General features: G+C 31.9%; 2 protein-coding genes across 2 annotated transcripts; one reads left to right on the forward strand and one right to left on the reverse strand.

Annotated features, from left to right (window-relative positions):
- Nucleotides 1-213: 213 nt before the first annotated feature.
- On the reverse strand, nucleotides 214-2,268 carry LOC118029660 (2-alkenal reductase (NADP(+)-dependent)). The gene is made up of 5 exons (XM_035033556.2): nucleotides 1,971-2,268; nucleotides 1,677-1,854; nucleotides 1,432-1,598; nucleotides 1,102-1,184; nucleotides 214-697 (listed from the first exon to the last, which is right to left on the reverse strand). The coding sequence occupies exons 1-5, from the start codon at nucleotides 2,214-2,216 to the stop codon at nucleotides 319-321; spliced, it is 1,053 nt and encodes a 350-aa protein (XP_034889447.1). The 5' UTR covers nucleotides 2,217-2,268; the 3' UTR covers nucleotides 214-318.
- Nucleotides 2,269-7,382: 5,114 nt separating this feature from the next.
- LOC118029633 (probably inactive leucine-rich repeat receptor-like protein kinase At5g48380) lies at nucleotides 7,383-9,796 on the forward strand. The gene is made up of 2 exons (XM_035033529.2): nucleotides 7,383-8,342; nucleotides 8,555-9,796. The coding sequence occupies exons 1-2, from the start codon at nucleotides 7,434-7,436 to the stop codon at nucleotides 9,554-9,556; spliced, it is 1,911 nt and encodes a 636-aa protein (XP_034889420.2). The 5' UTR covers nucleotides 7,383-7,433; the 3' UTR covers nucleotides 9,557-9,796.
- Nucleotides 9,797-12,042: the final 2,246 nt, after the last annotated feature.

Raw genomic sequence — 12,042 nt, forward strand, 5'->3', positions numbered from 1 at the left:
TTAGTTTTTTTTTTTTTCAAAATGAATTTTTAAAACAAAAAACTATGTTTTTAAATATATATTTTTTAAAAAATTTTAGAAGTGACTCAACTAGATCTTATCCAAGTTTAATTGTGTCAAATCCCGATTTAGTTCACAAATAAACCCAGCTTAGAACAAACCTTTAACAATCGATTTCTGAGTAAACACGTCAAGCCGAGTTGTATCTAAATATATAAAAGAGTCCAACCACATTATTGATTATATTTAACTTATAAAAGAAAGAGGATGCATACGATTCTCAATAGCCCATGAGAACACTACAATTTGGTTGGCTTGTTATTCTCTAGCAACTATAACAACTTTCTTCCCAAGATTGCTGCTATTAAAAAGTCCGACAAGAGCAGCTGGACAGCTCTCAAGAGCTTCAGATATGTCTTCCATATACACAATCTTCCCTTCTCTAATGCAAGGCAACATGAAGTCCAGGAACTTGGGAAAGAGGTGAAAGTAATCAGTGACAACAAATCCTTCCAAGCGAAGGCGCTTGTAAATGATGTTCATCATGTTCTTTATGCCTTCAGGCTCATCCAGTGTGTACTGTGAAATCATTCCACAGTGAGCAATGCGGCCATTAAGTTTCATGTTGAGTAGCACAGCATCAAGCATTTTGCCCCCAACATTGTCAAAGCAAATGTCAATGCCTCCAGGAAAGTGCCTGCAACGAATCGACGCGAAAACAACAGCAAGAACTTGTCGATTGAGTTTTTTGAAGCTCACATTTCTTTAGATTGATAATATGGTGAGTGGGTAGCTCCATGGAGGGTTTATAACATGGTGAGTGGGTAGTTGGAGCAGGGCAGGCTGGTTTTTAATTGATTATGCATCACACAAATATCCTTTAATGGGGGATCTTTTATCCAAGGTCTTAACGCTTTCAAGACAGGGAGATATTATAGCATAAGACCATGCATATCAAGGATATATTCTGAAAGCTAAGTCTTGTTGCTTTGAGGTGTGATATACCTATTTTTTTAAAAGCTATCTCTGCAGGAAGAAGATGGATGGCCAAGAAGCATGCACAATCATATATATCAAGCACAGATAAAGGCAAAACCTGACCTTTTCAACGTGTCATCCAGGTTTTTCTCTTCTTTATAATTGAATGCCTCATCAAATCCCAGCTTGTTCTTCAGCAAATCAACCTTATATAAGAAATTGGAAGAAAGAAACAGCAAATTGTTGAAACTGGGTAATCTTGAATGGCAAACAGAAAGAAAACTAGTGATCATGACAACAAAAGAAAAGATCAGGTTAAAGAAAAGCTGATGTTCTGCTACAAATGGATGTGCTCTTGATAGGATATATATGAGAAGTTGGAAATCACTATAAAAAATCCATGGAAAGTTCAGGCCAGCAGATCCGATGTTAATGTCATGAAAAATGAAATACCTTTTCTTGACTTCCTGCACTGCCAACCACATAGCAGCCCGTCAATTTTGCTAGCTGCCCGACAAGCTGCCCTACTGCCCCAAATGCCGAAGAAATGAAAACAATCTCTCCTTTCTTAGCAGCACAGAACTCATAAAAACCAACATAAGCTGTCAAACCAGGCATACCTATGGAGAAGACACAAAAACACCTTTAGGGCTCCAAAATCTTTCAGAAGTTTGCTGATCAAATCCTTGAAAACTTACCAAGAACTCCCAAATAGTAAGATAAGGGTACATCTGAGTGTTGGATTTTAAAGAGAGTTTCAGGTTCTGTAATCAGACTGTACTCTTCCCATCCAGTTGTTCCCCAAACAAGATCACCCTTTTGGAAATCAGGGTGTCCAGATTCAAGAACCCTACCCACTCCATAACTGGCCATCACCTGCAAAAAACCTTTCTCAGCAGAAAAGGGTCAGCCTGTTACTTTACAATCCTGGAAATTTGAGTCTGGCCGTCTGTATATGAAAGGAAGAGAAGAAAGGAAGATGAAAGACTTACAGAACCAGGGGAATAGGAAGAGAAGTAGCCAGGTTTTTCGATCTTCGTGGATCGAATATACTGGTAAGGATCAATGGAGAGGTAAAGAACCTTCACAAGAACTGCATTTGAACCTTGTGGTACTTTCAATTCTATACTTTCAGTTGTTAGATGAAGGTCTGATTCTTTTGGGGAACCTTTGATGTAGTCTTTGAGCATCAACTTCTTGTTTCTCACAACATTTCCAGCACCACCATCAGTCTCCATTGATAATTGCAACTCTAATCAAATCCTGTTAATCTATCTGGAAACTAATGAAAATAGACTTGTTATATACTGGTATGAGCTGCGAAGTAGCCACGTGTCAGTCATGGCCTCGTTATTAAACAAAAACACTAAAAAAATTCATTAATTTTATACTTATATCAGGTTAAATATAATTTTAAAATACACTTGGAAGCAAAAGTTATGTGTATTGAGATTATTATAATATATATTGCCACGTGCGAAATCACAACAATCATTCTTCTAAATCAAAATAATCGAGAATAATATGGAAGGAAATAACAAAAACTTCTTATTTTTTATTAATAATAAAAAAAAAACTACCACTTAATATTTTAATCACTAGAAATTATAATTAGCCTCCAAGCTTGAGAAAGTAGACTTATTATGTAAAGGATTAATATCTCTAATATGTCTTTTTAGATAAGTTGCATCGTTTATTTATTTGATATAAACTTAGAAAAATATATGTTTTCTAACTGTTGACTTGTTTAAAGTTGAAGAAAAGTTATTTTTTAAAAAAAATATTATTTTTGATATTAACACATCAAAATAATTTAAAAATACTAAAAATTATTAATTTAAAAACAAAAAAAATTAATTTTTTTAAAAAAAAAAAAAAAACAAATAGGATGATCTCTATAGCCCGAGGCGGAAGGGGGGGGCAAGCAGGGGCCCGGGCCCCACCTAAAATATTCCGCCCCTGTATATATATATATATATATATATATATATATATACCTTCCGCCCCTGTGTGTGTATGTGTATATATATATATATATATATATATATATTAGGTAATTAATTGTGGATAAGGTTTTTTTATTCTATAAAAGTAAGTTTTCTTACTATAATTAAGTGTGATTTTTCAATTTGATTATTTTTAAAAATTAATTTACATACCCTAATATAAATCCTGTAAATATAAATTCATTACTTTACACAATAAATTTTGCAGTCGGTCAAAAACAAAAATATAAATATAAATCATAAGTAAAATTTTTCAACGAAAAAATTGAAGTAGAGCCATCAATTAATTTATTTTTTATAAACAAAACAAGGTAACTTAAATTTAAAATCTATTTTTATTTTGTTTTTAGATGTTTGTTAATAATTTGATGAGGTTTTTTTATATATATAATTCTATCATTTTTTGCTTTATTTTTTTCTTAGATCTGCTAATTTTACCAATTATTTTTTGAATTCTTGTTATAGTGTTTTTTTTTAATTAATTATATATATATTTCATTGGTTTGTTTTGATTATACTTTGATTTTTTTTTTTATGTTTTGTTTTTAGCAGAATCACCAAAATTATCAAATTTTTTTCACGATGTATGTTTTGATTTTAGGTTGAACCATGAAAAAAATAAGAAGAATTTGATTTTTTTTTCAAAAAAAATATTGATAACTCGCAGCCTAGTGAACCAACTCCAATGTGTAATGTTAAAGTTATGATTGAACAACTCCAATGTACCTTAGTTTACAAAGAACCCGCGTTGATTAGTGAAAAATAGTTCTTTATTTTTCTTTACTTTATTTCAAAGTTTATCAAACATAAATAATGTTTCGTTTTAGCTAATGTTTCTTATATACTTTGTATGTTTATATTTGATAGATATAAAGACCAAACATTAAAGTGATGAATATATTATAAAGATGAAATTAACTTCGTTGCTTTAACTCAATTTGGTATTTCTTCAAACATTTTACCTTATAACAAAGATCATTATATGTTTATAGTAAGTTATTTGAATAAAACTAAATTATACAGGTTTTTTATAATTCATGTATAATAAAATAAAATATATATTATATTTTATTATATTAATTATTACCCCCACTAACAAATAATTCTAGCTCCGCCCCAGTCTATAACCGACCAAAGTTTTGCTGAGAGTCGCCCTCTTTATACTCATCTTTCCAGCTCTGTCATGTCCACATGATTCTGCCTTTGGGTGGGTGAAAGCCTTTGCTCACCTCAGATGATTCAGATAAGAGAGCAACACCGTGTTCTGTTGATAATTCATAGATTCTTCTTAAGAAGAATCTGTTGTGTGAACAAACAGGATGGGGTCCTGGACTCATACAACCATTTGATATGACAAGCCCATTTTTATTAGCTGTAAGTCTCAATTTATTTCACAGCCCATGTTTTTAAAATTTTGAGGCCCTCCTTTCAAATCGATAATATTCAGTTCACATAATTTTTTTTTATTTATATATATCTTGTTTATCTGAATAATTTTTTATTTTTAAAAAAAATATCTTATGTTTATTAAAATAAGTTAGCAAAAAAATATCAAAATAGTATACTCATATTTTATTTGTGATTCAAAGCTAGAAAAACCCTTAAATATGATAAATCATGTTCAAAAACCTATGCGTAAAATTTAAGAATAATAATAAAAAAATTGAATCTAATTTTCAATGAAAAATTTATTATTAAAAGACTTTTGGATCCTAATAAACCTTTGGATTATTCTTTTTCTAAAATGATGAGATTTTAAGTTTTATACTATTTAAATTACGATTTAAACCATCGAGATCATTTAATAGAACTTTTAATTTTTTTTTCCTTACCACTAAAAACATCATATTTACTAATTATTTCATTACTGAACTTTCAATCTTTCTCATTAAAGCTTTTATTATTACTTCCAATCTATCTTGTTTTTTTTATAAGATCCTTCTTATAAATATGTAGGAATGGTATATAACCTGATATAAAAAAAAATAAATTATAAAATACAATTCTCTTTCACTAATAAAATTAACTATTTCATGATTTAGAGTAATCATTTAGGGATCTAATTCTAAGAACCTCTTTATTATAAGAACTAAATTATAGATTTAATAAGAATCAAATAAAAAAAAATCAAATAAAGACCAATTTGTAAATGAAAATAAAATATAGAAGCTAAAATAATTTTTAAAGAAATTACGCAAGAACTAAAAGGAAACCTTATCAAGTCTCCCCTCACATTACTAAACGTTAGCAATAATGAATATTCTCATTACATCACTTATCAGTAACATGTTTTTATTTTATTTTTTTACATATGACATGAATGCTACTGTTAGCAATAATAAAATACAACAATCCATAGTCACAGATTTGTAACTTTAAATCATATGGAAACATCGACTCTCTCTAGTGGACTTGCTGTGTGCCCCCTCTCAGCAATCCATTTATTTATTTATTTACAGAAGACATGGTATTATTTTAATATATATATATATATATATATATATATATTTTTAAAAAATATTTAAAACCGCAACTAGTAACCACTACCAAACACCCTATTAAATCTGACGCGGCTTTCGAGTCCTTAATTCCCACTCATCCTTCTTGAAGACTTTGAAACTTTGGACGCGGTGCGTAGTTAATAGTCAAATATAACTTTGAACGATCTCTTGTTATTTGCTGCTGTTTCGCCATCCACAAATGGCTCTTGATGCAAAACTTGATCTTATTTTGATTCATAATTTTAGTGTTGTCGGCAATGGATACAGTTCTTTACAAGAGAACTACTACGGGAGTGAAGATGAACACAGGAAAAAGTTGGATTCTTCTTTCAAGTAAAAAAACAAGCTTATCAAGATCAACTATCTATCTCATGTAAAAAAATAAAATAAAATAATTGCCGTAGGTGACAAGGTTCATAGCAAAGAAAACAAAATATCCACGGGTAGCAGTAATCCATTTTCAATTGTCTACTGCCTTACTTTTAGCTTGTGTTGATAGTCAATATTAACTGCGAGGAAGCATCATCCATCATCCATATATATATATAAAATCCCAATTCAAATTAATGTGTTATCTGTTGCTTTCCCTTTCTTCTGCGACCAAGATAGCTTGAAAACTTCAAAGCAACCTCAAGAGTCAGAAAAGAACTCTCTCATTGAATTTTGTGATACCCTTCACTCATTTCCACCTATATTGATGTGGCTTCTACTTCGTTTTTTCTGTTCCTTTTCATTTTACCTTAAGTAAGATCAGTGCTAGCTACAAACTCTCCAAGATCAATGGCCACTAGTCAGAACAGAGCTCATTCAGTACTGATCTTTGTCTTGTTTTGTATATTTAGTGTAACCAGTGCTACTGACACTGATGTTTATTGCTTGAAATCTATTAAAAAATCTTTGGAAGACCCTTACAATCACTTCTCTTCATGGGACTTCGCCAATCAGACTGAGGGTTTCATCTGTACGTAGGTTTGCGGGAGTCGAGTGCAGGAACAAATAAGATGTTTCTATAACTATAGGGACTAAAATGAGTTTCTGCCACCTTCAACCTCTACGCTCCACATCCATGAATACTACCCAAAACTTGTTTTTAAGCTGTGGGTTTTGGTTTCAGAGTCCCAAATTTGAAATCAGGCTTGCATACTTTATCAATATATTCCCGGAGCTTATTTTTTATTCACTTAAGTCCTGGAAGCTAAGTTTTCACAGCGGAGTTACCCCTGTTTTAAGAAGCCATGTTCCTTGAAATGGAAGAGATTAATCTAATATAAGCATTAATGGCAATCAAAACTTCCTAAGTTCCAACAATTGAAATTAATTACAGAACAAAATATTGAGGTTTCAATGTAAAAAGCTTATAATTGAAAGGCTGTATGTATAATAAGTATGTGTTTGATATTGTGGTTTAATTTTTAGGTCTTTTTTACTTGAAACTATATGAAAATAAGTTTTTTATTTTATTTTGTTAAAATTTACACATCAAAACCATTAAAAAATACAAAAAAAAATAAAATTAATTTTTTAAAGTCAAATATACTTTAAAAATATAGTTCCAAATACAAAAACAAAAGATTTAACCCTACTTATTATGGAAATGGGTACTTTTATTTTTAATCAAATATAAAAACAAAGATTTAATCTCAGCTAACATTTAAGTTGACTGACGTGCAAATACTTTTATTGAAAAAAAAATAAAAGAGGAAATTGAAAGAAGTTGAAAATGAGGACATAAGCTTCTTGACTGTTTTGTTTTCCCCACACTTTCGTGGAAATTGCAGTAATGGGCCATCCATTTCAATGCAGAAGAAGTAGCTCAAGAATAAATGCTATCTTCGGAGATTTCAGAAACAAATAGAGATTTCAATTCAATTTTATTTTTAAGTTGGCTTTTATGATTCTTATTTCTCATTTTTGGTCATTCCAACCATTCCATTGTAGTCTTACTCTGATGAACTCTCAAATCCAAATGGCTAATTTATTTTTTATCCACTCTTTTATATTCTCCTTGTTAGCTACTTTCACCGTAACTAGTGCTACTGAGACTGATATTGCTTGCTTGAAATCTTTTAGGGCTTCTCTGATAGACCCTAATAATTACTTAAACACCTCATGGAATTTCAACAACAATACAGAAGGTTTCATCTGTAGATTTATGGGAGTCGAATGCTGGCATCCTGATGAGAACAGAGTCTTAAACCTCAGACTCTCTGGCCTGGGGCTCAAGGGCCAGTTCCCTCCTGGATTGAAGAACTGTACGAGCTTAACTGGTTTGGACCTTTCACATAATGAGCTTCAGGGACCGATTCCATCTAACATCTCCAAAACGATACCATTCATCACTAACCTTGACCTATCCTTCAACAACTTTTCTGGTGAAATCCCAATAAATATTGCCAATTCATCTTTCTTATGCGTTCTAAAACTCGACAACAACAAGCTAACAGGTCATATCCCACTAGAAATTGGCCTTCTCGATCGGATCACGGTCTTTACTGTTACTAGCAATCGATTATCAGGGCCAGTGCCAATTTTTTTTCATTCTAATATTCCAGCAGACAGCTTTGCGAACAACACAGGACTCTGTGGGATGCCTTTGGATAGCTGCTCAAGTCATCAAATGAAGTTTTATTACTCATTCAAAAGTGGTTTTGTGATTGGTTATGTAGTTTTTTCAACTGCAGTTGCAATTTTTTTTACATCCTACTGTGTACCATGGGTTTATATGGGAGAGAGGGGAAAAAAAATCACAATATCAGAAATGATGATGTTGATGGTGAAGAGGAAGCATAAGATAACAGATGATGATCAAACAGGCAGCTCCCCAACAGCAGGTCTCTTGGAGGAAGGAATTAAAGAGGTACTACTCTTTAAGATTGATATCATTTTTGTTTTAGCTTTGTTAGTTTTTATTTTTTAATTCCTTATTCAAGTTTTGAGCAAGAGCAGTTCAGCTTTTACTTCCAATTACAGGATGCTTATCTACACAAGACCTTGAATTCTTGAAGCTGGTTTAATTTCAATGTATATATATGTTCTTCAGTACTAATATATTGATATTTCTGTCTACAGATTTCCATGTTGGAGAAGAGGGTTACAAGAATGAGCTACGCAGATCTTAAAGATGCAACCGATAATTTCAGTGAGAACAATGTCATCGGACAGGGAAAGATGGGGATGCTGTACAAGGCATCATTGCCTAATGGTTATGTCCTTGCAGTGAAGAAGTTGCATGACTCTCGGTTCCTTGAAGAACAATTTATATCCGAGTTGAAGATACTTGGTTCATTGAGACATATCAACGTACTTCCACTGTTGGGGTTTTGCGTTGAGTCAAACCAAAGGTTTCTGGTTTTCAATTATATGCCAAATGGTAACCTTTATGATTGGCTACATCCCATGGAAGAAGGTCAGGAAAAAGCTATGGAATGGGGTGTGAGGGTTAAAGTCGCCGTCGGATTAGCAAGAGGCTTGGCGTGGCTTCATCAGAACTGTCATACCGTCAAAATAATCCATCTTGACATTAGCTCAAAATGCATATTACTTGATCAGAACTTCCAGCCCAAGTTATCAAATTTTGGAGAGGCAATGCTCGTGAGTTCGACCTGCGCTTCCTCCGTAAATAGTGAGTTTTGGGAGATGGCATTTGTGAAGGAAGATGTGCATGGATTTGGAGTTGTGCTTCTTGAGATGATCACTGGGGTGGATCCTAGCAACATGACTGCTTCCTCAAACAATGTTCTTAACGAATGGATTGGCCATCTTTCGAGCAGTTCCGATTTTCATGGCGCGGTAGATAAGTCTCTGATCGGGAAAGGATTTGACGATGAGATCATTCAGCTGCTTAAAGTTGCATGTACCTGTGTTGATCCCATTCCAGATCGAAGACCGATAATGGTTCAGGTGTACGAAGACATAAAAGCAATAAGGGAGAGATGTGACCTAGTAGATGATTCATCGCTGCTAATGCAACCTGAAATTCGCCCTGCTACTTCAGAAAATCTGTGGAGATTGAAATGGCAGAATTCCAATGAAAACAACAGGACAAACAAAAAGCAAGTCTGCATTTTCTAGTTTCTATCATGCTTTGGTGTAATGAACCAATATTGTACACAATATGATAGCTTTTGAGAATAAATCTCCAGAAATTTTACTGTGGTTCAAATTATTATTATTTGAGAATAAATTACTCTATATAGCATGTTAGCAATAATATTTAATCACTAAAATATAACAACAGATAGCGGCGAGTTTTTAACGTTAAATCATATGGAAGCATCCATTCTCGCTAGTAGAGACCTGCGGTGTGTTCCATGAACTTGAAGAAATTATTTATTTATTTCATGTCGAATCTTTATTTATTTCCAAACTTGTCGTTTCTTGGACACTTCAAAGCAGACTCGCAAACATGCAGCAACGACTTTTCGTAAGATCATTTGGGTCAAGAGCATCTTTTTTTCATGGAATATTCACCTAAAATTAATATATAAAACTCTCATATAATGTTTGCTAAGCAGTGGTCAAATTATATAATCCATGCCCATCACTACTTTAAGACTCTTGAATTAATACAGGGAACAAAGGAAAAGTTTTTATAACTAGAGGGACTAAAATGAATTTCTGCCACCTTTAATCTCTATGCTCCAGATCCATGAATAGTACCCAAAACAGGTTTTGAAGTTGTGGGTTTTGGTTTCGAAGTACCAAAATTCTTTCCAAAACACTGTCTTCTTATGCCATGTACACAGAGAACAACATGTTATGGATGAAAAGAATTGGGTCATTTTAGACTTGGAAGGGAAAGTTGTAATACCCATCAAGTTTGCATACTTTATTAATCGACTCCCAAAACTTATTTTTCATTCAATTAAGTCCTGAAAACTAAGTTTTCACAGAATCTATGTTTATGTACATATAAGAAAGAAAAAGTTACTTGTATGAGAATAAAAATGGAATAGCTTAATCTAATATAAGAATTAATGGCAATCAAGACTTCCTATGGCTCAATAATTGAAATTAATTAGCATAAAAATAAAATAAAATTGAGGTTTCAATTTAAAAAGCTTATAACTCATGAAGGGCTGCGTGTTTGATTTAGCCCCATTTTCAGGAAAATAGATACTTTTATTTCTAATCAAATTTATATCATTCTCAGTTTCCATATTTGCTTCCATTTATTTATTTTTTTTTCTAAAAAAACAATTTATCTTTCAATTACTGAGATTAATATTTGTGTTACACATGACATGACATGCCATGATTTTTCTAACAATACACGTAACACTTGTTTAATTTCCCATATTAAAACCCATTAAACCAATACTCCAGGCTCAGTAAACAAACCCCAAATAAAAAGATTTGTATCTTAAAACCCGCCTTGAGTTCTTCAGCCCTACACCAGGAAAACTTGGAAATTTATATGGAAGGGTATTTGTTCTTTCGTTTAAATTTTAAAATTGTAAATTGTAGATTTTAAATGAATGGTGTCAAGATCATAGAAGTGTCAAGGTATTTTTTTCTAAAAGAATTAATTTCAAACAACGAACCCGCATGACAAAAAAGAAAAGAAAAGAAAAATAATTTGATTTTATCTACCCTCCTTTTATGTTCTCCTTGTTTGCTACTGGCACTGTAACTACTGGTACTGCCACTGATATTTATTGCTTGAAATCTATTGAAGATTTCTTGGAAGACTTGTAGCTTTCCTATCTTTAAAAACATTAAATTTAGTTATAGTTATTTTCATTTTTTTAAAATATTTGACAATACTTTTATAATCCTGATATAAAAATTACAATCTATCATATACTTTCCTTCATTTTTTGATGATGATTACTTTCATCTTCTCATATATATATATATATAATAAGTTGATCCCACTAAATAAAAACATAATCAATGAATTCAACTATAATTAATTTTGCATTCTTTTCCTTTTAATATCAATGGTAAGAAAATACAAATTTAATCTTCTATTTTTAATCCAAATAAACCTTTGGATCATTCTTTCCCTAAAATTATGAGATCTTAAGTTTTATGCTATCCAAATTACGATTTAAATCATCGAGTTCATCAAAATTTATTCCTTGACTGAAATTTTTATTTGGCCAAAATCTACCACCTAATTCTCTCTTTGATCGTGTCTTGTATAAGAGATTTTGGTGTGCATGAGACTTTCTTCCACCATCTTTCTCATCATCATTGGAGTTTTAAACTACATTTTCATCTAGACAAAAAAGTGTTCATCCAGTAGACCTTTTAATCTCATTTTCTTTACAACTAGGAACATCATGTCAAGTAATCATTTCATTACTCAATTTATCCATTTTTCCCATCAAAACCTCCATCATTACGTACAACCTATCTTGTCTTTCTACAAGATCCTTCTTATAAATTCATAAGACTAGTATATAATCCAACATAAAAAATAAAATTTTGTCATGAAAATTATGTCTTTTTTGAATTTCACCCTTCTGTTTTCTATATCAAGGATCTCATCACTAAGGAAGTTCTTCTTTTCAGTCAGAGTAAAGATAGCCTCTATATCCTTTCAGAGTCTT

Source organism: Populus alba, chromosome 17 (genome assembly GCF_005239225.2).
Source record: "Populus alba chromosome 17, ASM523922v2, whole genome shotgun sequence".
Lineage (NCBI taxonomy): Eukaryota > Viridiplantae > Streptophyta > Magnoliopsida > Malpighiales > Salicaceae > Populus > Populus alba.